This window comes from Diabrotica virgifera, chromosome 2, assembly GCF_917563875.1.
Source record: "Diabrotica virgifera virgifera chromosome 2, PGI_DIABVI_V3a".
Taxonomy (NCBI): domain Eukaryota; kingdom Metazoa; phylum Arthropoda; class Insecta; order Coleoptera; family Chrysomelidae; genus Diabrotica; species Diabrotica virgifera.
Window position 1 is genome coordinate 27,619,588 of NC_065444.1, and position 27,032 is coordinate 27,646,619.

A 27,032-nucleotide genomic window follows, 5' to 3' on the forward strand; every position below is an offset into this window, starting at 1 on the left:
ATTTTATATAATTTGCTATTGAATAAACTTAAAAACCACCTGCTAGTTTTCACAATCATAAACTTGCCAGGATGACACGTTCCACAATTAAAATTACGTTTTACAATTAAAACTTCCCCTGTTTCCATACCTACGTCAAAGTTTGTCCGACTAGATACCATTAAACTATTAACATATTTTCAGCTTGTTATTAATCAACTTTTTTTGGTACGCGGGATCCAGGCTTAATATTTTTTGAGATAAATACAGCCTGAATATTCTTTTTTTCGTTTTTTTTACGTTTGATGTGTTTAAAAATAAGCCTTAGCTCAATTTTAGCCCTCCTCCCTCTCAACCTGCCCAATAAATCATCATTTTTTCGTTTTCATTTTTTTTTCTCAGTATATCTGTTGCTCAGTTTGTCCTCAAGTAAACTACATTTAACAAAATAATTTCAAATTTTTGCAATATTTTTGTATAAAGTAAATATGTCATTGTGATATCTTTTAGGTAGGAAACAAAAAACCAAAATAAAACAGAATAATCAATTTAAGAAAAATACATTATTTTAATATATCATACTTCTTGTCGTTTTGTGAATCAAAACATTTTGTTCTTTGTTCATTAGTTTGTATTTAGTAGGTACCCTAATATTACCTTACATTATACATATTCTAATTATTCAAATATGTGCTTGTACCATCTACATAACCTATATCTCTGCTCTGCCTATTAAAATGTCATTTTGCTTCACGTTTACTGCCACGTAAAACACCATAAAAAGAATAAAGAATGTATTACCAAAGAATATATAGCTTCGTATATACCCTTAGCGTATTCGGAGAGTATATTCGTTGGTATTACACTTTACAGTTCTAAAGTCTTCATCGCTGTCTTCGTCTATTACAGGTATAACATCTGTATTGTCAAAGAGTTTTGTAAGATATTCTGCTGGCTTGATGATTTTTGTAAAATATCTTCCATGCGATAAATATCATATTATGGCAGCTACATGCGAACAACAGCCTATGGTTATGTTGCCGTTTCCGCAACTCACATCTACAACAGTATCTATCGTTTAATGTTTTCCAAACAATCTTCGTTTGGCTCATAATGCAAATAGTCCATGCTGTATGCTTGTCCCCATTAGGTAAATTATTCCGATTCATTTTTTTGCACAAACTTGCTCAAAAACAGGTCCTTATAACAAATCCACAAGGTGAAAGGCAGTACCGCGGTCGGAAAATTGTTTAAACAATTTTTTAAACGAATTCAAAAAATCAATTTTTTCACTTAGAACAAATTTGTTTTAGATTCTCTGGATCAACCTGAGCAAAAAAGGCCTCTTGTGATTTTTCTATAAAATTGACTGTTGTCGAGTTACATGCAATTTAAAATTTGAAAAACGCGAAAATAGCCATTTTCAAGGCTTTAACTCGATTAAAAATTATTATTATGAAAGTCATAAAGTGACCAACTCAAAGTTTATATGTATTCGTTATAAAATGTTATAATATATGTATTGTACACTCGACCTACGGGTCTAAAAAAATAGATATGTTTTTTAGAAGCCTCATAAAATTTTTAAATTAATTGCAACTTTACTAAACAAAAAAAAAATAGAAAAATTGACGTTTTTGTGGGGGCAGGGGAGGGGGTGGTGGGCTAAAAATGCGATTAGTCTTATTTTTTAATCACATATAACGTAAAAAAATGAAAAAAAAATATTCAGGCTGTATCGATCTCAAAAAATATCATTAAGCCCGCAAAAACCCTTAAATAACTTAAAAAACATGGTTTTTGGGGGGGTTTAAAGGTGGTTTGCCCAATTTTTGATAATCCTAAAATAGTTATTTCAAATTATACATAATCTATTAAAAAAACCTTCAGTTGATCTATGTTGCAGTCTATAAAATGGAGAAAATCCCTAAAAACCCCCTAAAAATACAGTTTTCCTGATTTTTCAAGATGGCGCACCTAACGGAAAAATCTGAAAAAAATGAGAGAGATAGATTTTGATAAAATACACAAAATGCAAAAAAAACTGGACCTGTAGCCGCCTCCAAAAAAAAGTTATAGGTTTTAAAAAAGTTAAAAAAAAATTTGAGGTTATGTATACTCGACCTACGGGTTCATAAAAAATAGACATGTTTTGTAAAAGCCTCAGCTACACGTGTGAATTTTTTGAAATTTTTAAATCGATTGCAACCCAACTAAAAAAAATTAAATCTAAAAATCTACGTTTTTGGCTGTGGGGGGAGGGGTAAGGGGGGTGGCGAGCTAAAAATCCGCGTTATCTCATTTTTTTAGTTGCATAGAACGTAAAAAAAATTATAAAATTGAATTCTGGGAGTGAGGGCATTTTGCCTATCTTAACGGGGGGTACCCTTTAAGCTTATAATTTTTCGGAAACGAATAGAACATAGAACTTATATTGACTATTTCTGGTTGTATTTTTACAATAAATTAGAATTTAGTAATAGTAGGCAACCAATTATTCAGCCACGTACTAGGGGTAAATAACATTTAGGTATTTTTGTAAATTATTATAATTTAGATCTCGAGTAGTTGATAATTAAATTTTTTACCAATTAAAATAAAAAAACGTCGTAGAAAAAGTATAGTATTCTACTCGCATGTAATGGCTATTACTCACTCTGATGAATTACGACACTCACCTACGGCTCGTGTCGCAAACTTCATCATCGTGAGTAATAGCCATCATTACATGCTCGTTGAATAATATACTATTTTCAAATAGGTAAGTACCTATGTAATTTTCTATTACAATACTGAAACATTTACAATTAAGTACGTACCTGTTGCTTTTAAAAACTATTTAAAAAGTTACTACAATTATAAACTTGCTTTTGTCTGTGTCCTCACAACAATAAAAACTAATATACAATATTTGTTTATCATAACCTCCATATTGAACAATTATTATTGTCATGTCATTTGAACACCCAATCAGAGCAAAGGTATAATGCGTCTGCGCCGGGGAACAAGGTTTTTGATGAATTCGCGCATATTAAATTTCACTCCCATCGCGCCTAAAGAAGTATAACTTCAAAAATGAAAAGAGAAGGCAGCAAAAAAACAATGGCACAGTTAATTGAGAAAAACATAAAAAAATGCAATTTATACAGAAAGAAAGTAGGTATGTAACAATTTTTTTCAAAAAGTTCGATGGTATTAAATTAAAAGAAGATGGAGAAATTATTGAAAATAGATGGAAGGAGTATTTTGAGGAAGTACTAAATGTATACAATACCATACAAAATATAAATGGCGAAATAATGGTCTAACCACCTTCTCTGAAGGAAGTAAAAAATACACTACTTTGAACAAGGAAATAGTCAAGAATGCTCAAGCTATAGGAGAATAGCCTTACTGGATACGGTATACAAAATGTATCAGTCAATGTAAATGAAACAGTACACACAACAATTAATAAGTAGCAATGTGGTATTCGAAAAAGAAAGTCAGTAGCAGATCAACGGAAATCAGAAAATTTAAAAACAATATTGAGAACAAAGAAATATATTTTATCATCAAATTAAATAATGCAATTGCCCGAATTATTGTTTACAATTTACAATTCGTGAACTAAATTAGAAACCCGTACATGTATTATACCATAACAAATTGGCTCATGTCATATACGGGGTGATAAAAATATACTGTTCAATATCGGATATGAATAATGAATGTTTGATATTGGACACTGAACAAATTAATTAACCTTGTTAAAATGACAATCAGCAATGTAATCATGAAGATCAAATACAACAGAAAACTGTCAGAGAGTTTCAAACCAAACAACGTTCAAAGTAAAAGTTCTAAAACCCTGGAGCAAAATAGCAAAATTCCAATCAAAAATTAGGTTGGAGAACATGTAATCTCAAAGTTCAAAATCGGTATACGTTAAAAAAATGCCTTTTCTCGGCTTCCCATGGAGCAATTTTCTTCATTCTTTTTTTGTTCCCAAGTAACTCGAATAGAGCCATCTAACTAACGCATTGTTAAATGTCAAAGTTGCTTTTGTTTTGTTATAATAAATTAATTTATCTATTATAACAAAATTTTTTAATTTGTTTAAATAAAGATTGTTTGAATAATTATACAGCTTTCAAATGAGAATATTTGTGTTTTTAACGTTAAAAGGTACACTTGTAGTAAGTTTATCTAAAAAAAGTTTACAACTGGAAAAAATATGTGGTTTTCTTTTCTTATAAATAAATTAATCTATTATAACAAAACAAAAGCAAGTTTGACATTTAATAATGCGTTAGTTAAATGGCTCTACTCGAGTTACTTGGGAACAAAAAAAGAATGAAGAAAATTGCTCCATGGGAAGCCAAGAAAATGCATTTTTTTAACGTATACCGATTTTGAACTTTGAGATTACATTTTCTCCAACCTAATTTTTGATTGAAATTTTGCTATTTTTGGCAATTTTCACTCGTAATATCGATAGTTTTTATTAAAATAATATATGTTATGAGTATTTCATATATACAGGGTGTAACAAAAATACAGGTCATAAATTAAATCACATATTCTGGGACCAAAAATAGTTCGAATGAACCTAACTTACCTTAGTACAAATATGCACATAAAAAAAGTTATAGCCCTTTGAAGTTACAAAATGGAAATCGATTTTTTCGAATATATCGAAAACTATTAGAGATTTTTTATTGAAAATAACTATGTGGCAATCTTACGACAGGAGCATCTTAAAGAAAAATTATAGTGAAATTTGTGCTCCCCATAAAAATTTTATGGGGGTTTTGTTCCCTTAAACCCCCCCCAAACTTTTCTGTACGTTCAAATTAAAATATTATTGTGTTACCATTAGTTAAATTCAATATTTTTAAAACTTTTTTGGCTCTTAGTATTTTTTCGATAAGGCAGTTTTTATCGAGTTGCGGCTTGTTTTTTAATATGTTTACATAAAAATTTTATGGGGGTTTTGTTCCTTTAAACCCCCCAAATGTTTGTGTACGCTCCAATTAAACTATTACTGCGATACCATTAGTTAAACAAAATGTTTTAAAAACTTTTTTGCCTCTTTGTATTTTTTCAAGAAGGCAACTTTTATCGAGATATGACTTCTTTTTTAATACGGTTCAAAATATACCTAAAAATGTAAATCATACATAAATTTTCATATTTTTACCAAGTCTCCATAATCGTACTTAACCATATACAAATATGTGGTGGATTTGACAAATATTTAAAATATCTCGATAAAAACTGAATTTTCGAAAAAGTACTAAGAGCCAAAAAAGTTTTAAAAATATTGTGTTTAAGTAATGGTACTACAATAACAATTTATTTGGAACGTACACAAAAGTTTGGGGGGGTTTAAAGGAACTAAACCCCCATAAAATTTTTATAGGGTGTCCAAATTTCACTATAATTTTTTCTTAAGATGATACTGTCATAAAAATGCCATATGTCCATTTTCAATAAAAAATCTTTAATAGTTTTCGATATATTGGAAAAAATCGATTTTCATTTTGTAACTTCAAAGGGTTGTAACTTTTTTTATATGCACATTTGTACTAAGGTAAGTTATGTTCAATCAAACTATTTTTGGTCCCAGAATATGTGATTAAATTTATGACCTGTATTTTCGTTACACCCTGTATATAACCGGTTCTATAGCGTTCTACGCCTTCCGGTACCCAATCGCCAAGCCTGTCGATCTAGCCAGTCTCTTTCTTGAAGATTTCTTTCTGACATGGCTTTTGTAATTCCTTGTTTCCAGGAGGTCGGTGGCCTTCCTCTTTTCCGTTTTTCTGGCGGTACCCATCTCATTGTAATTTTTGGTAATCTTTCATCTCCCATTCGTTGGACGTGTCCATACCAAGTAAGTTGGTTTCGTTGTACCTCGTCCACTATTGTTTTCTGCTTACCTACTTTTTCTCTGATCTGTTCATTTCGAACATGGTCCCATCTCGATATTCTGGCAGATCTTCTAAAAAAATCCATTTCAGTAGTAAGCAGCTTATTTTCGGATTTTTTTGTCATTTGCCACACTTCGGAGCCATACGTTAAAATTGGTTTCAGAATAGCGTCGTAAATCCTCATTTTTGTATTTAAATTTATGTTATGTTGCCATAAGACAGGGTTTAGGGCTCTAGTAACCTTTCTAGCCTTCGTCACTCTATCATCTATACTGGATTCCGTTCTTCCACTATTTGTTAATTTAATCCCTAGATATATATACTCTGTACAACCCCTGATGTAGTCACTTACGTCAAGATCTAGGTCCTCTTGTTGTATTTGGTTACCGATGTGTAGATATTGTGTTTTCCTTATGTTTACCTCTAAACCCCATTTCTTGTATTCTTCCATCAATTTTCTTGTCATATATTCTAAGTCTTCCTTATCTTGGGCAACTACCACCTGGTCGTCTGCGTAGTTCAAAGTGTATAATGTTATGTCTCCGATTGGTATACCCATACCACTGCATTTCTGCTTCCAAAGTCTGAGAGCACCGTCGGTATATATATTGAAAAGAATGGAAGATAAGCAGCACCCTTGTTTAAGGCCTTTTGTTACTTGGAAGCTAGATGACAGATGGTTACCTCTCTTTACCCTTGACATTTCAAAGTATTTCAAAGATATGAAAATTGATGTGGAGAAAGAGGACAAAAATAAAAAGGTTATGGTTCGAAAATTATGATCCTATTATTTATATCTTTGCCGTAAATACCGGTCAACTTTGATCTCAGGAACCACTGATCACAATTAAACGTTTTTTCTTTTAAAAGAAGCGTCCTGCCCCTATTTTCCAATACCGTTTTCATGATTTAATTCAATTTAATATTTTCCGAGATATTTTATTTGTTTATAAGCCAACAAATTGTTTATAATTTTAAAATATTCCTGAAGCCGCTTAAATAGTCCAATTTCAATTCTGTGAAGTACATTAGATAGGTACAGTGTCTTTTTATACAAAAATCATAGTTATTCTTATGTATCATAATTATTGTGGTTATTATAGCGACCGTAAATTTTTAATTAACAATTCAATTGTTGCTAAACTGTACCTTCAATTTTCATCGGCTTCTGGAATTATAATCTATATGAAAAGAGCTTTTATATTACCAAGTTATTTAATTATATTGATAAACAATTACTCATCTAAAATTTGAATTGAAAATTAAAGATTTTGTTGGAAAAACCCGCATTTTCCGGGGAAAGTTTTCGTCGAAGTAAATCGGGAAAAACACGTCTCTATTTAGAATTTAATTACGGTGAATTTTTATTTGGGTGCTTTTGGTGTAAAGTTAAAATCTTTGGAGTTATAGAGCAACAATTGAAAAAAACACGATTTTCGGGCGTCATTTTGTTTATAAAAAAATAGCACACTATCTGCGGACTCTGCATATCTATATTATTAATATATAGAATCATAAGATTCGATTCCAGCAATAAAATTGCTGGTAAATAACTTTTCCTTGTATTTTGCTAATTAGCCCAGAGTATGTTATGAGAGCTATGGATACATACATTGGCATGACCACAGCGACACAAGGAATAACAGCGAAAGCAAAGGACTGGAAGGTTTTGCCAGACTACACCAGAACGAAGCAACGGTATATCGGATTCTTGATAACTGGAATTGGGACCATGTCATTGAGGGTCGGATGAGGAGTGCTTCCTGCAATGATCAAGAAGAAAGAATAAGAAGGACAGATGGGCGCATCTACCCAGGTAAAAGGGAAAATGTTTTAAATTGAATGTATAGGGAACATTATGTTTTGATAAGAGGCGAATAAGTGAGTCAAACTGTGAAAAGGGGATGTGCCTGGCTGAGAGTGCTGTCGTTCTATGGTTTGTTTTTAAACCAGGAGGAGTAAACTAAAAAGACAGATTCACACCCAAGAAAGTCACTAGAAAAATCACCAAATACATCTTCTTTTTTTGTTAATCATATCGGCCTTCGACTGTAATCTATACATATTATATTATACTAATACGTCGCTACATAATTCTAAAGAATGTTTTTTATATAAAAGTAGACTAAAAACCTTACAATTCAAGAAATAACGCAGAAAACACGAAAAATCTGATGTAACTTAATTAACCTATGAAATGCCAGAAATGTCAAAATTTCATAAATGTCATTAGTGTCAAAATTTCATAACAGTGGAGTAAACTTGCCTGAGTTTGGACCAATTACAAACAAGCATTACAGCACGGCAAATTTGAATTACTCCTCTTGGTTTAAAAACACACCATAGAGGCGATGAGAGTCTTCCACTGCTATTGAAACGGGCGTTTCTCTAAAAAAATACAATTTTTGAAAACAAAAAAAAAGGTGTTTAGAAACAGGGAAAAGGGACATGAAGTCACCTTGCTGACAGTCTGTGGATAAATGAAGATAGTGCTTCAGAAGTGTTGCTTGCCTTACAGCAGCCAATCTACTTCCAGAGCAGTGGATGGCAGAGGAGGGTCTATTTTAGGTGGAATGGAAACTGAAATGCTAAATATAGTTATTTTAAATTGAAGATTAAAGATAAGTAGTGAGTAATATGAAAAAAACATGAAGATGACATTGAAACGGTTGGAAAGTTTACATACCTGGGAGTAGAAATATATGCCGACAGATCAGAAGATGGAGAAATACGGAAGAGAATAACGCAGGCAAACAGAGCGTATTTTGCCCTCTCCCATATATTTCGGTCTACAGGTGTCTACCGAAATACAAAGATGAGAATCTATAAAACCTCAATTCGACCAATAGCATGCTATGGCAATGAAGCATGGGTCCATCCAAAAACAAACTTGACACATTCGAAAGGAAAGTACTGAGGAGAATACTAGGACCTGTGAGAAAAACGGAATCTTCAGAAGTCGATACAACAACGAGCTTTATCAACTTTATAAGGGAAACACCCCTGTCAGACTTCATTAGAATACAAAGATTGCAATGGGCCGGACATGTGATAAGAATGGGAGAGGATAGGCTACCAAAAAGAGCGCTGAACACTAGAATGAATGGAAAGAAGAGACCGGTTGGAAAGCCAAGAAAGTGCTGGGAAGACACAGTAAACAGAGACGCACAAACAAGGGTAGACGCAAAAAATAAAGGAGGCCAAGGCTCAATTTGGGCTGTAGTGCCGTAGAATAAGAAGAATAACAATTATTTCTGAAATACACTTTTTAGTACAAATGATTTTTAAAATCGGCTCTGAACAAAAATCTGAGAAATAAGGAACTTGCATAAATTTTTAAATTCGAAAAAAATGTTATAAATCACAACACAACATAATTTAAAACATGTATCAAAGATAAAAAAGTTTTGTTTGTCGTTCGTTTGGCCCCTAAAGACGATTAAAAATTCAAATTATACGAGCCAGCCCAAAACGCGTCGTGACGTCATCGGGTTATATGTTTACATTCTGTACCAACAGAGTAAACAAAATTGTATATAATTTTAAATTAGACATTATAAACGTCAGTAGAAAATACAGTTATGTGACATTACAAGTGTTTTTGATCGTTTGAATTATTCATAGAAAACTTGTACTTATACAAAATGGTTTTATTTTCCATAGTAAACCTTCTTTCCTTTCCTTCAATAACTATATCAAACTCCAATCTCAACAAACTGGTACATATTATTACAATGACATACGATAAATGTAATTAGAATATAAATATTTTTCCTTTATTCCGCGACAACGAGCTGGCCAAATACCCAAGTAGGTGGAGGCCAATAAACTAAAGAAGAAGAAGAAGAATATACCTATATATAACCATAAACGGAACCATATAGTTAAACTATGTGACGTCACGGGTCGTTTGAACTATTTTAAAATACAGAAGACTTTAAATTTGTACTTCTAAGTTATTATGAGTTTTTGAAGCGTGAAATTTTGGAAATCTCATTTTTATACAAAACTGAACATTATTATGTAATAAAAAATGTGCAAATTCCCTATTAATACCAGGAAATTATCTTTTGCCATATTTACACAATATTTCTTTTTGACTAGAACAAATAAAATTGAAAATAATCAATTAATAGTATAGAAATATGAGAGGTTATTCATGAGATAACTGATTAATCCACCTGTTAATGTAACAAGTAATTATGTGATATTATTCCAACCTTAATTCACATGATATAAGTATAAGTAAATATTTACATTGTTATTGAAGTTTTTTGAAAAATAACATAAATCAGATACGTCTGTATCATATACATACAAACAAGATTGAAACATAATTGAAAAACTGTAAAGTATCCTTGTTAATTTATAGTCCAGGGGCCAAGGCTCTTTTGTGGCTGATCAAAGTTTAAAAAAACCTACAAAATGATGTTTTGGTAAAGCTTCTCACACACATTAAAGTTATTCAAATCTTTTCACTGTATTTTATGTATGTATAACTAATAGCCCAATAAATGACCGTTTTGGAGTGTAATTTCCAGGGGCAACTCCGAATTGCATGAAAATTTGGATTTAGGTTCTACTTACCCTCCACTTTAAAGTTGAATTTGTGCCGTTAGTTGCTTTTACTTGGGGGGTGACATTTACCCCTTCTCGGGGGGTGAAAAACGCGTGTTTAAAACAAGGCCAGAAATGGATTAATTGACTTATTTCAAGCACCTTTTGTTTTATAAAGTTTTTTACGTAAGTCAATACTTTTTGAGTTGTTCGCGATTTAAAATGTTGATTTTTCGACAAAAAAACTACGCTTTCAGACCGTTTTTCCCAAATAACTAAAAAAGTAAATATTTTATCGAAAAAAATATTTAGCAAAAGTGTAGCCTATAAAAAAACGAAAAAAAATGGTGTACCAGTAAAGTCTACAAATTGGGTAGAAGCAAAGTTGTAGCTCATGAAAAATACGTTCTTATTCGTCTAATTCCAAATCGAATAATTCAACGCGAAATCACCGAAGAAAGAAGCGTTTTTCAGGAAAACTTTATTAACATTTTTAAAGTATCGAAAAAAAAGCTTATTATTTGTTTTTTACAAAAGTTTACAGCATCAAAAATAGACGAGTTACACTGAAAAAAAAGTTGGCCCTTATTTTGGTAAAGAAAATCGTGAAAACCTCCCTCTATTTAGCACCCGAAATGAAATTAATCGTTTGGCTTTACCATCTATTTTAACTGCATGTGTATTGTTTATATGATCTGTAAGTTTTATTGGTTTGAAGTGCTTATTTTTGAAAACATCTGGTTTTATAGTAAAAAAAAGTTTCTAAAAATTTTTGAAAAATTCCATTTTTTCAAAATAATTTAAACAGTATTAGTGTTAAGAAAAATCTTAGAGTAAAAAAATGTAGGTTTTACTATTATAAATATGCTAGTTTTATTTTGTTTCTCCGTAAGACAAAAATTGGTTAAGATATGGCTGTTCAAAATTTGCATACACTCGTGATTAGTGATCCATTCAAGCTTTCTCAATTATAACCCTTTCAAAAATAAACACTTTAAACCGGTGAGACTGACAGATCGTATAAAAAAATAGATAGGTAAGTAAATTGTTTGTAAAGCGGTAGCTATTAGTTTCATTTGGGGAGCTAAACACGGCGAGATTTTCATGATTTTTTACAAAAAAAAAGAGGGTCAACTTTATTTTGAGCGTAACTCGCTTATTTTTCGCAAAAGTGCTTAATTTTTCAGTGATTTTACCTTGAAATATTCGATTTGGAATTAGACGAATAAGAACGTATTTTTCATGAGCTCCAACTTTGTTTTTATTTGATTGATAGACTTTACTGATACACCATTTTTTTGGGTTTTTTATAAGCTACACTTCTGCTAAGGATATTTTTTCGATAAAATATTTACTTTTTGAGTTATTTGCGAAAAACCGTCTGAAAACGTAGTTATTTTGTCGAAAAATCAACATTTTCAATGGCAAATAACTCGAAAAGTATTGACTTACGTAAAAAACTTTATAAAACAAAAGTTGCTTAAAATCAGTCAATTTATCGATTTCCGGTCTTATCTTGAACGTATGTTTTTTCACCCCCGAGAAGGGGTTACTGTCACCCCCAAGTAAAAGCAACCAACGGCACAATTTCAACTTTGAAGTGGTGGGTAAGTAGAACCTAAATCCAAATTTTCATGCAATTCGAAGTTGCCCCTGAAAATTACACGGTATCGCCGAATTTCCCGTTCATTTACTGGGCTATAACATTATATCCACAGTTAAGCAAGTATTTATATATTATTTTGAAGCAATTCAAGTGTATAATATTTTATGTACAGTTGAGTCCCTGAATCTTTACCCGTGCGTCATCATTTAAAGCATACGAAATAAGTCGATAAGTCGGAAATTGAAATTTACTAAACGCAAAACAGCAAGTCACTTTAGGGGACAAAGGGGGAGGGGGGTATTTGCTTATTACGACGGTATACGACAGGGAGGAGGGGGGCATGAATGCACATCCGACGTCGTTTGATGTTCACGGATATAAAAAAATTACCCTATTTTAGAATTAAAAAGAATTAGTAGGTATATTACTTTTATCGCATACTTTTAATTTCGTTTTTATCACTCACAGCCTTAATAATATTGCTAGCAGTTTTGTACAGAATAACAAACAATAAAACATTGTTCTATGTACATATTTAAACAAACGCTTCTATAAAGAACAACGTCTGGAAGCAATAAATATTAAACTGTTCACTTATTTACTGAATACTCTGTGTGAAACAATTCTACAAGAATGAATAGAAATAAAATATTCTATTTTATTTAGTTAGTAAAGTACATTGTATTTATACTTAATAAAAAAATGGTATTGAAATCAAAACAAAATAAGTATCAAGATTTATATGATGCAGTTAAGAAAGCATATCGGAACCCCGATAAAAGTATTGTCTTTTGTCCCAATAAAGCTAATTAGTTGTACAGTAAATTGAGAGAAAAAGTAAGCGGATATTAATGAACTACATAGTAAGTAAGTAAACTTTGATAGCTAACTTTAAAAAATCCAGAAATATCATGGAATTTTAAAAAAATCACTAAAAAAATTGCGTTTAGTAAATTTCAATTTCCGACTTATCATCGACTTATTTTGTATGCTTTAAATGATGACGCACGGGTAAAGATTCAGGGACTCAACTGTAGTTCTAATCCATTTGTAAAAATATTTAAAAAAAAATTTGGCTACTTCGCTATTTAAAAGCTTGTAACTTACAATATTTCCTAATTTGTACAATCCTGCCTCGAAAAAATTACATTCATCTTTAGATAAAAAACTTAAAATTTTACTTATGGCAACTTCTGACTTATCAGACTGAAAATTCGCAATCACTATCATTTCATGGTATGATAAAAATTCAATGCAGTGAGAGTTTCTTTTTATTTTGTTACCTCTATAACACCAGATCTACTTTTCGATTATCTATTATACTCTTGTTAAAGGCTTGAGCAGTCCCTTTAGATGAAAAACGCACAGTAGACCTATTATTAACCACAAAACATCAATTATATGGCATTAAAATATATATTTAGACAAACTTATAATACATAAAATTCTTAGTTTTGGATCATACAATATGACTATGTAATTTGCTGTGCTACAATCTAGAGTTCTAGAAGTTAAAAATCTAAATAAACTAAAAAACAGCTGATTCACAGGCCTACAGAAAAAAAAATTGTTTTGGTGCCGTGAATCTTTAAGCTGATTTTTACTATATTAGGGGCGATAAATCGAAATATGGATTACGTTTTATTGTATCAGCTCTAGTTTTATGGATATGGCACATTCCGAAATTAGTAGTTTTAATATTCGAGATAATGAAGAATATGCTATTCAAAGGAATACACATTGTTAATTAAACTTCTTCCTCGGTATATTTGTTGTTCTCACTGTATTACGCCTTATTCATGCAAGAAATAATACTTTAATGTCGTTACATTACTATTTTATAAGGAAATAAAACAGCTTGGAAAGTATTTTCAAACTTTTAAAATGCATTTATCACCTGTAAACCCATCCAGCCTCCACCTAATAAAATACTAGGTGCTTCAAAATCACTATTAGTGCTGCTATCTGTCTAAAACTTGCTGGAATCTTTGATGGACCACAGATCAGATTCTTAAAAAGGATCCGGCTTTTGTGGGGTCCATGAATGAGGTAGAGAAAATAGCTTGGCTTTCATTTGTGGACATTATGAAAAATTTTCTGGGAAATCACAAAAGTGAAAACTATGCTGAGCTGGTAAACCGTTTGCTGAATAACTTCCAATCACTTGGATGTAATATGAGCATCAAAGTCCACTATCTTCACAGCCACCTGGACCGTTTCCCTGAAAACTTAGGTGACACAAGTGAGGAGCAAGGTGAGAGATTTCACCGAGCCATAAAAACACCCATGGACACCCATATGACGGCAGATTTTTGCTGTAGTTTGAAGAGAAACTGTTTAAAAGTTCATTCCAGGAAATCACGCAAGTGAAGCTTTCGTTACGTCAAATAAAGTTTTTTTTCTATTTTGTTAGTTTTTTTTCTCAAAACTAATTGTATATCTGTTTCATTGTACAAAGTGTTTTATTGTAGTTATGTAAATAAATGGCTTGTAAATAAATTGTGTGATTTTTATTTCAATTAAGTATATCCATATAAGCATATTCGTATTTTAATGCATAAAAGCTGGTATGACTTACGTTATCTTGAAAACTAGAGCTGATAGGGCAAAACTAAAGCCATATTCTGAATCAGCATCCCAAATATACCTAAAACCAGCTTTAAACACTTTGGCACCAAAAATACTGTAGGCCTGTAATCATTAATATAAGTTTGTTATAAATAATATTTAGAAGTAACTTTTAACGTGAAGTAAAAAGGTGTAAAAACGGGATAGTTCGGGAACTATCCCATTTTATTTTTATTTAAATATTTAGTTTATAATTAAGGTTTAGTTTTAAAGCTGGTAGTTTTTTCCTTTAATCTGAACTAATATCAAGTTATTTTACTCAAAAACACAGCTGAGTTTTGCAAGTGAAAAATCGCCTAAATGCCATAAATTTGCAATATTTTTGGGCTAATTTTGCAAAATCTCTGGTTATAATTGAGGGGATTAGATGGTAAGGGGTACAAGTGACAAAATATTGTAAATTGAGTTAAGTTCACAAAATAATACTAGATAGTACTAAAAATTTAGTGGCAACCAAGTGCAAAATTTGAAGCAAATGGTTACAAGTGCGAAGGTTTTTTCAAAATTTCAAATATTTTGAATGAAAATAAATACTAACTTTACAAAAACTTTTACAATTAGATAAATAAAATGTATAAAATTAATTCAAAATAAGTCCATAAGTGATTAATTCGCTGTAGAATTTACTATGTAAATTTAACTTTGACTTCGTTTTTCTCAATTAAAGCATTTTATCACTTGTACCTCTTAGCATCTAATCCCCTCAATTATTGAATCAAGGTTTACCAAACATCAATTTGTAGGTTTTTCTTAAAAGTACAAATCATATTTTGTAAAAATGATTTGTTAGTTTACAAATTATCATAATTTAAACAATTAAATTATTTATAATAAAGCCCCATCAGTTACAATAGGGCTTTTCATTCACAGTCATTTGTTTCGAGCTTCTGTCATATGTTGTATAATCCGTGTATATTAAGATTATACACAGATTATGCAACATATGACAGAAGCTCGAAACAAATGGCAATCGATGAAAAGCCCTATACAAAAGCAAGATTCAAATTCAATTAAGTGCGATCTTAAAATGGGTGACGATTGCGACAGAGATAAATGAGCCTATTTGGTCGGTAGTCTCTTTCTAATTCAAGGGGAATATCGACGACCTGACTATCCCACTTTATCGAGTATTATGTTTTGACAGTTCGAGCGGGTGGTGACGAGAAATAGTCTTTGGTTGAGAACGTAGATAATCGTGGTTCGAATCCCACACTAACTTTACTTTTTTTATTTTTAATTTAATCAATATTGCGTTTATTAGATATTTTTACATCTGGAAAATGGATGTAAGTAAACCTAGCAGATAATAAATGTATGTATAGTAAGGTTAATATTGGAATACATACTATAAATTAATATAGGTCTTATTGTTAAATTATACTCATAGTATAATAATAATTACCAATCAATATTAGCATTTTGTGGTTTCGATTTAGTATAATCCTCACATTAATAATTATTAAAAACTTTCTACTGTAAACAAAATACAGTAGAATTGTACTTTTATTTTTTTGTAATAAAAATAATACAAAAAATATTTAAATAGGTACTTATTCATCCTTTGAGATATATAGTGTAGGAAACAGAGGTTGAACCTTGCAAAATGGACAAAAGTCCGGTTTTATTTTTTTTTCTGGTATATCATGGGGTGCTTATTATGAGACTAACTTTTTCTTAAAAAATTTCGCCCCGGAACCCCCTTTTCATCCCTTTAAAGGGGGTAATTTGTGGTTTTTGCAAAACGTAGCCCTTCCTGTACGTTTTGCAAAAAATTTACTTAATAGTAAAATAAAGAGGACTATTAGGCTATTGATTATGTTCAAAATAAGAGAGCTAAAAGGAACTACAACGTTAACGGGATTTTATTGTCTTATATGGTCAATGGACCTCAATATTAGAAAAAACCGCGGAGTGCTACCATTTAAATAGGTGAGTTTTTGAGAAAGGGGCGAATTAGTCCCTAGGCTCAGGGTGAATTAGGGTGAGTTCTATGCACTTTTGGCACACACACATCTACAGAAACATTGTTGTAGGTTAAATTTACTTTCAAAATATCACATTTTAGAGTCAAAAATATTTTTTTTTACAAAAATATATTCAAAAGAAAAGCAAGAAAAAACCACCAAAGAAAGCAATTTTGTTTACACTCCGGTGAAATGGTAGCACTCCGCGGTTTTTTCAAATATTGAGGTCCATTGACCATATGAGACAATAAAATCCCGTTAACGTTGTAGTTCCTTTTAGCTCTCTTATTTAGAACATAATCAATAGCCTAATAGCCTCTTTATTTTACTATTAAGTAAATTTTTTGCAAAACGTACAGGAAGGGCTACGTTTCGCAAAAACCACAAATTACCCCCTTTAAAGGGATGAAAAGGGGGGTTTCGGGGCGAAATTTTTTAAGAAAAAGTTAGTGTCATAATAAGCACCCCTTGATATACCAGAAAAAAGAATAAAACCGGACTTGTATCCATTTTGCGATGTTCAACCTCTGTTTCCTATACTAATATTAGTATACAATGTATAGGACAAGTAATTCTTTCTATGCACAAATAAAATTAAAACACAAAAATTATATAAACATTACAACATTTAGATATTTCTCACCGATAAAAATAAATTCCACTTCACTATAAGTTCACTTATCCCTACAATATTAATTTGTGAACTGCATAGTAAAATAAAAGTCGTTCGCTATTAATATAAATTCGGCCTTATTCGAATGATGTGAATGATGTTTGTTTTCCATCTACCTTTTCAAAAAATTGTAACAATAGTTTCATAAATAAAAATAATGTCTAATTATAATAAATCGATGGTACATTATGTTAATATTAATTATTGGTAATTTGTACGAATATTTAACAATTACTTTATACTATTCTACCATAAACTTATTTAAAAAATAACATTGGCTTTTATATTTTTAAAAATCTATAGGTACCTACACAGTTTTTCTTATTTGCTATAATATATTTCTTTGCATAGATTTACTTTAGAGATGTAATAATATCTAATAAACGCAATATTGATTAAATTAAAAATAAAAAAAAAGTAAAAATTGGTATGGGATTCGAACCCAGATTATCCACGTTCTGAACCAAAGACCATTTCTCATCACCACCCGTGACCAAATAGGCTCATTTATCTCTGTCGCAATCGTCACCCATTTTAAGATGGCAGGGCACAATCTAGTGTATTATATATCCTTGCCCGAAACAGCCCTGGTCCCTATCCATAACAATATTTCAGATAACTTATAAAATGTAAGCTATGTAGTTTCCATACAACAGTAAATCCAAGTTGCATTCTATAAAATTTTATTTCATATTAATCAATTATTTAGTTAGTAATGATTGGAAAGAAACTACAGTAGAGCGTCGATAATCCGAACTAATTGGTACAGGGGTGGTTCGGATTATCAAATTGTTCGGATCGAACATATGTTCAAGAAACATACAAAGCTCATAAACATAGTACATATGTACATAGTACATACGTTTTAGTTACAAGGAATAAAACACCTGCGTAATAAACAAATATATTCATAAACAAAACAAAAATCCGCGGTCATATTTTGCCCATATTGTCATATTAAATCCAAAAATTCAGTCCGCGATCATATTTTTTAATTTTATAATTTTTTTTGCGTTCGGATTAGCAGGGTTCGAATTATCGACGCTCTACTGTAATAGTATACAACCAATACCATAATACTGCTGTTGTAAACAAAAACCCAGTATCTACAGTCGTAAGCAGTATCTACACTGTATTTACAGTGTAGATACTGCGTTTTTCCTTACGACAGCAGAATACAACTTCTTAGGACTTATATCCAGGCTCTTTATAGAGAGAGTCGAAAATATTGTTATTTGATTCATAAATGTATTTGGCAATTTTGTATAAAATGAATACTACTATTGGAAAAAGCTCTAGTAATATGGAAACCCCCATATTATGTAAAACATATTTAAACAAGAACAGGGAAATAGACAACTAAGTAATAGTTGATTAAATAAAGTACATCACAGAAAAACTGTAACTAAAATGAAATGAATTATTTGATAAAAGAGAAGCTCAGACCTATCTTTGCTAAATACTCTGGGCTAATTAGCAAAATTCATGGAAAAGTTATTTACCAGCAATTTTATTGCTGGAATCGAATTATAAGATCCTATATATTAATAATATAGGTATGCAAAGTCCGCAGATAGTGTGCTACCTTTTTTATAAACAAAATGGCGCCCAAAAATCGTGTTTTTTTCAATTTTTGCTCTATAACTCCGAAGATTTTAACTTTACAACAAAAACACTCAAATAAAAATTCACCGCAATTAAATTCTGCATAGAGATATGTTTTTCTCGATTTGCTCCGACAAAAATTTTCCTCGAAAAAGGCGGGTTTTCCCAACAAAATCTCTAATTTTCAAATAAAGTTTTAGGTAAGTAATTATTAATCAATAATTAAATAACTTAGTGACATCAAAGCTTTCTTGGTATAGATTGTAATTCCAGAAGCCGGTGAAAATTCAACGAATATTTTAGCAACAATTCAATTGTTAATTAACAATTTACGATCGCAATAATAACCAAAATAATAATGATACATTGATCAAACTTATAAAGATTATAAAGATGAGATGCTTATTTAATATTTTATCGACAAAATATAAATTTTTCGTTTTTTTGCATAATCTTTAAATTTTGAAAAAAAAATAGTTATAATACGCTGGTCTAATTAGTAAACTACAAAGAAAGGTTATTTACCAGCAATTTTATTGGCAGTGGAATCGAATATTATGATCCTATATATTATTAATATAGCTATGCAAAGTCCGCAGATAGTGTGCTACTTTTTTTATTAACAAAATGGCGCCCCCAATCGTGTTTTTTTTTCAATTATTGGTCTATAACTCCGAAGATTTTAACTTTACACCAAAAATACTCAAATAAAAATTCACCCCAATTTAATTCTATATAGAGGTATGTTTTTCCCGATTTGCTAAAACGAAAATTTTTCTCGGAAAATGTGGGTTTTCCCAACCAAATCTCCAATTTTCTTTGGGCAAGTAATTATTTATCAATAATTAAATAACTTGGTGAAATAAAAGCTTTATTGGTATAGATTATAACTGCAGAAGCCGGTGAAAATTAAATGAATATGGTAGCAACAATTCAATTGTTAATTAACAATTTACAGTCGCAATAACAACCAAAATAATCTTCTTCTTCTTCTTATGCAATCCACTAATGGATGTTCGCGATCACGTTTGACCATTTTTCTCTATCCCTTGCAGTATGTATTAGGTCTCCTATGTTTTTTAGTCCTGTCCATTGTTTGACATTACGGAGCCATGACATTTTCTTCCTGCCCACTCCCCTTCTTCCTTCGATCTTTCCTTCAATTAAGGTTTGCAGAAACTGATATCTTTCATTTCTAATTATGTGTCCCAGGTATGCCGTTTTTCTCTGTTTAATTGTGCACATCAGTTGTCGTTCTGTACCAATTCTTCTCAGGATTTCTTCATTTGTTATTCTTGCGGTCCAGGGAACTTTAAGGATTCATCGATAGATCCACATCTCAAATGCCTCTAGCTAGCTTATTCATTGTGTTTATTTTTAAAGTCCATCCTTCCATGCCATATAGGAGCACCAACCATATATAGCATTTTGTGAATCTTAGTCTTAGGTTTAGGTCAAAGTCAGAGTTCGTAAAGACGTTTCTGAATTTCATGAATGCACTTCTGGCTCTTTCTATCTGACATTTAATTTCCATATCCGACATCCAGTCTTCACATAGCCAGGTTCCCAGGTACTTAAACTTTCTTACGCGCTCTACATCTTGGTTGTTATATGCTAGTCTTGCATTTTGATGTTGACATAATTGACGGCTGATTATAAGGAACTTCGTCTTTTTTATGTTGATGCAAGTCCCATGTTCTCGCTATGCTCTCCAATTTTATTAAGAAGGTTTTGGAGGTCTTCTATATTGTCTGCTATTAAGACTGAGTCATCCGCTTATCGTATATTATTGACCCAGGTACCATTTACTTTGATGCCGCTTTCGCATTCCTCAAGAGCTTCCTGGAAGATACTTTCTGAATATAGATTGAACAGTAGTGGGGAGAGAATGCATCCCTGTCTTACACCTCTGAGAATTTTTTGAGCTTGCGTTGTTTCATTATGTTGAAAAAGCTATGGCAGTACAAATAACCACATTTTTTGAAAATAATAACTATTTCTCAGACTCTCAGTTCGGTTTTAGAAAGGACAAATCCACAGTACTTGGCATACTGGACTTGGTCTCACATATTGTAGACTCCTTTCATAGGTTGCAGTTTAATACTGTTCTGTTTTGTGACTTGAGCAAGGCATTTCACTGTGTAGATCATGGAATGCTCTTGCAAAAACTCAAAAAATACAACTTCTGTCCTTACAGTGTAAAACTAGTTCAATCTTACTTAGAAAACAGAACACAGGTTGTGAGGGTCTCTGGGGTGTTATCGGGAAAGAGTGTTGTTAATATTGGGGTTCCCCAGGAATCTGTTCTGGGACCCATTCTCTTTCTAATTTATATTAATGACCTTACGAGCATTAACACAAATGCAAAGTACACACTCTTCGCCAATGACACCACAGTGTCTTTTACAACTGATACACTTGGAGAGTCGCTTGAGGGTTCTATGTCTGCACAGTCAGTGACCAATGAATGGTTTTGCGTAAACCGATTACTGCTCAATGCAGCAAAAACCAACAGAGTTGTTTTTTCTCTCAGAGACACACAGAATGTAAATGATGGTATGAGCAGTGTCAGATTTCTGGGTGTATTATTAGATCCCAAGCTTCAATGGGGTGAACATATCAACAGTCTAAGTAAAAAGCTAGCAAAAAATCTGTTTGTACTCAGGAATCTGGCATCTAATGTTTCACATAAAGTCTTAATAACAGCGTACCATGCAATTTTTCAGTCTCATCTAGCCTATGCCATTTTAGTCTGGGGTCATTCAGCAGAAATGTTGACAGTCTTTGGTTGGCAGCCTAAGGCAGTTAGAGTTCTTGCTGGTCTTTGGTATAGGGATGATTGTAGGCAAGCATATAGGTCCCTAAGAATTCTCACTGTTCCATCTCTATATATACTTGAGAACCTAATGTTTATCAAGAGGGGAGGGGCGCAATTTGAAACCCATGAGAACATACACCAACATGACACCCGATATAAACACCATCTCGTGCCAGCCTACTGGAGATTGAGGAGGTGTCAAACTGGGCCAGGATACTGGGCTATTAAATTTTTCAACAAACTTCCAGATAGTTTAAAGTGTCTTCCATTAAATCAATTTAAGAGTAAAATTAAAGATATTTTGTTAGAAAATGTTTTTTATAGTAATGAGGAATTTCTTGCATTTAAGTTTTAGGATTTTATGACTTTAAGCAATGTCCATTGTTAATGTAATCAAATTTAATGTGATTTTAATGTTAGTATTTTTATTAACACTCTTAGTCGTATTGTGCATCTTTTTAATTTGTATTGCGTCCAAATCTTTGTGTAATTTTATTTGACATGTGTTAAACACTTGTGTTATTGACATGAATAAACGAATCTGAATCTGAATTATCCACCTTGACGATAGCTGTTTGATTCCAGTAAAGAGCCTCTATGCAACGAATGTCTTTTCGATCTATGTCGAGCTGTTTTAGTATTCGCGGTGTGCAAGTACTTGGAAAGGGAAACGAGAAACGACCGTGCGCGAGTCGTGGAGAAATATTGCAACTATCTTAAATAATTCATATTGTCAATTGAAATTGTCAAATTGACGTATATTTCATACTTTCTGTCATTGACGCAGATAAATTATATATTGCTCCACAATATTGATATGATATGCAATTATTATATAAAGGTAAATTTAATTAATTGTATTTTGCTTGCAGTACTGCATTTTAATAACTGATTTTATTTACTACATACAATTGTTTACGTTTGCTAAACATAACCTGCATCTTATTTTTTCTTCTTATTATTTTTTTGGACTATGGTCTTGACAATTATCCAGCAACCAGGACTAATATAATTGGCCAATATAATTAAAAGTGTGAATAAAAGTACAGAGCGTAGAAATAGAGGTCACTTTGCCGAACTTGCACGGTCCCAATATGTACGAGTTTACAAGGCTTTTTCATAATCTATAAAGCACATCATTACATCTTTCCTTTGATCGTAGCAGTTCTGAGCTAGCACTTGGGTTGCAACTAGTGCTTCCCTGGTACCCAGGCCTTTTCGAAATCCAAATTGTGAGCAACCAATAACCTTATCGCATTTTGTGGAGATTCTGTAGTGAAGAACTTTGAGGAATATTTTTAAAGAATGGCTCATCAGACTTATCAGTCGGTGCTCTTGACACTTTGTTGAGTTGTTCTTTTTTTGGAAAGGGATAAAGGTAGATATGTACAAGCCATTGGACAGGGAATTTTCCTTTTTTATAGATTTGGTTGAAAAATTTTTGGAGTATCATAATTCCCTCTTCATCTAACAATCTGAGTAACTCAACAGGAATTTTATCAGGTCCAACTGCTTTCCCGTCTTTCGAGGTATTTATTGCTCTAGTAATTTCTTCAATTGTGATCTCAGGAAAATAATCATGAGACATTAATCAAACTTAGAAAGATTATAAAGATGTGATGCCTATTTAATATTTTGTCGACAAAATATAAATTTTTTATTTTTTTTGCATAATCTTTAAATGTTTAACAAAAATAGTTATAAACAAATTAACATTTCTCAGAAATTGTTTATTTTATTATAATTTTAAAAAATACTTAAGATGTGTATTTCAAAGGTCTTGAAAACGTATGCTTTAAAATTCTTTTCCAACCATTTGCAAAAAAGTTATGAAACAGCAAAGTAAACATACGATTACTCTGTTGTTTATAATTTGTTTTAATTGTTTCAAAGCTTAAAAGTGAGTTTATGGTACAAACTAATTACTCTCAAAAAATATCAAACATTAGTTTAATGGTTATATATTAATCAAAGATTAAAAATGTTTTTTTTGTAATTTTTAGCGCGAAAGTAGGGTTGATATCGAGCCGAAGCTTAATTTTATTTATTACCTACAGTACGTCGCGGGCGGTTGTCTCTTCGAGTGAAAATGTTATTAGCTACGGTACTGTATTAGTCTACTTTCGCATGTGTAAATTACAAAAAAAATATTTATAATCTTTAATTAAAATATAACCATTAATCTAATAATCAATCTTTTTTGTAAGTAATTAGCTTGTACTTTAAACTCACTTTTACGCTTTGAAAGAATTAAAAAATATATAAACAACGCAGTAATTGTATGTTTACTTTACTGTTTCATAACTTTTTTGCAAATGGTTGCAAAAAAGTTTTAAAGTATTCATTTTCAAGATCTTTGAAATATGTGTTTTACCCATTTTTTAAAATTAGAATATAATAAAAACTTTCTGAGAAACGTTAATTTGTTTATAACTATTTTTTTAAACATTTAAAGATTATTCAAAAAAATTAAAAATTTATATTTTGTCGACAAAATATTAAATAGGCATCTCATCTTTATAAGATTTCAAAGTTTGATCAGTGTATCATAATTATTTTGGTTATTATTGCGACCGTAAATTATTAATTAACAATTGAATTGTTGCTAAAATATTCGTTTAATTTTCACCGGCTTCTGAAACTATAATCTAAACCAAGAAAACTTTTATGTCACCGAGTTATTTAATTATTGGTAGATAATTTCTTATCTAAAACTTTATTTGAAAGTTAAAGATTTTGTTGGGAAAACCCGCATTTTCCGAGGAAAATTTTCGTCGGAGCAGATCGGGAAAAACACGTCTCTATGCAGAATTTAATCACGGTGAATTTTTATTAGGGTGTTTTTTATGTAAAGTTAAAATGTTCTGAGTTATGGAGCAAAAATTGAAAAAAACACAATTTGGGGTGCAATTTTGTTAATAAAAAAGTAGCACACTATCTGCGGACTTTGCATACCTATATTATTAATATTAATAATCATAAGCTTTGATTCCAGCAATAAAATTGCTGGTAAATAACTTTTCCCAAAAATGGCCTATTCTCCGATAATCAGCCCAGACTATAATTATTTTTAGGAAAAATTTGTGAGTCAGCAACAGCTGACATTTTTAGGAATTTAGAATTGTGTACACTAAGGGCCCACTTGTCCATGAAAATAAACAGGTTACAGTGACTAGGCTTCTTAGAAAGAATGAACTAGATGGAACCTTCACAACACATTTATAACCCGAGACCCTCTTAAGTGAGAAGAAGAGGCAGGCATAGAGCACAATTTAAGGACCAGGTGAAAGATGACTTACGACATTAAGACATTAAGTAAGAGTACGACATTATAAAAAGGAAGGCAAAGGACAGGAAGGAGTGGAATCTGATCCTAGAACAGGCCAAGCGCCACTATAGGTTGTAGAGCCAATGATAATGAAGGCCCACTTGAATACACATTTAATATTATTTAACACATATAAAATAATCAAATCATAGTGTGTTCTGAAATAAATAAATCATAGTTTTTTTCAATTTAAAAAAAAAACTAATATTAGTGCATAAGTAATTAAAAATTATTCCAATTCTTCAAATTACTATTTATGTTACAAACTTCCATAGTTTGCATGAAACAGGAACATACGTATGCACTAAATCGTAAATAATTACCTTAGTAGCTAACAAAATAACTACATACTAACAAATTAACTACTTAAATTTAATCACATAAATTAAAATCTAGTCAATAAATTTTAACCTTGACACTTCTCACTACTTCAGTTTGAATCAATTAATTTATAAATTTCACTTATGCCTATTTAAGAACACACCAACAGTAATATAGTATAAAAGAATAAAAATGGGCCATAAAATACTACTTATATCTAATAAAAATAATTTTACCTCTTTCTTAAAGGACGCTGTAGAAAGGTATCCCGGCTTGGTTTTCATTTTCACTTTTGATTTTGGAGCTTAATTTAAAACAGTCAACCTAAAGAAAAACTAAACATGCTACTCCTCTAGTTATTTCAGTCTTTAAATATTTGAAGTCCATTTTTGATTTTAAAAAGAATTTTGAGGTTAGGGTAAGACTGTCACATGTCATTGTCAATGTCATTCACAGCACCTACCTGTCAGCTGTCAGTCCATAAATGTATTTCTACTGTAGAATCTAGGAGCATGAAATGAATTTCATGGTAAAATTTACGCTGTGTCTAGGTACACGCTAACGTGTACGCAAATAAAAAAGTTAGGTACACGCTTAAACGTCATCAAGTCAGTGACGTCATTATTTAGCGTGTACTATGACTGGGTTTATTGGTACACGCTAATTTGAGCCGCGTGTATGCTGTGGTAATTAAGTATCTGTAAGTATCGTGAGTGTCAGAGTGTGGTTAGAATTTGTCTAATCACGTTATGTTTACACTTTAATATTGATTTGTAAAGAGTTTCCTTATTTTTTACTTTTTTAGTGTTTTTTTTAATTAACTATATGGAGTGTGGACAATTATTTAGTTCTTTTAATGAGTTTAACAACATTCTAAAACAGTATGAAAAAGATAAGAGACAAACATTCGTGATTAACGATAGCAGAAGTAATAAGATAAAATATACGGGGCGATTGATTAGTGTGATAAAGCTCAGTAGATCCGCTATAGTAATAGATAGCAATAAAAGTTAGTATCAAAAATTTTAGTAAACTTTGAGCTTTATATTACAAAATTACTAAAATTAGTTAGAGTGTTACAGGGCGTTCGATAATATACTGGCGGACCAAACTTATGTTTTTTAAATGGAACACCCTATATTTTATTTTATGTTCGAAATCTTCTTAACTTCCATATCACAAAAATATAAAGGTTTATTATGTTATACAGGGTATTTACAAAGTTATAACCAATTTTCTATGAAAATCATGACAAGTTCAACTCCCTGTATAAATAAAAATAAACTGGTATAATTAACTTACGTATAAAAATTATTTTAGCAGTATTTTGTATAAATATGTCATGTCACGTCATGTTAACTAATATTTATTTTGCTAACCTGAATATATACTTTTATATGCATATTGTTTTATTACAATTAAGTTTGAAACATCTGAATAGTTTTGCTTCCCTTCCCCTTCCCTTAATAAAAATATTTTCTATCAAACAAACAACAAACACTAAAAATATCAAAATAGCGTGTATCAAAATATAAAGTCACCGCGCACGCTAAATAATGACGTCACTGGCTTGATGAAGTTTAATTCGCGTGTACCTAACTTTTTTATTTGCGTACACGTTAGCGTGTACCTAGACAC

General features: G+C 31.3%; 1 protein-coding gene across 1 annotated transcript in view; it reads right to left on the bottom strand.

Annotated features, from left to right (window-relative positions):
* The window catches only part of LOC114332930 (TLC domain-containing protein 3A), an 81,696-nt gene extending 55,869 nt beyond the window's left edge, over positions 1-25,827 (bottom strand). Inside the window, exon 1 of the mRNA XM_050643503.1 lies at positions 25,631-25,827. Coding sequence (XP_050499460.1) covers positions 25,631-25,678 — 48 coding nt within the window. The 5' untranslated portion in view covers positions 25,679-25,827. The remainder of the gene's footprint in view (positions 1-25,630) is intronic.
* Between the last annotated feature and the right edge of the window lie 1,205 nt (positions 25,828-27,032).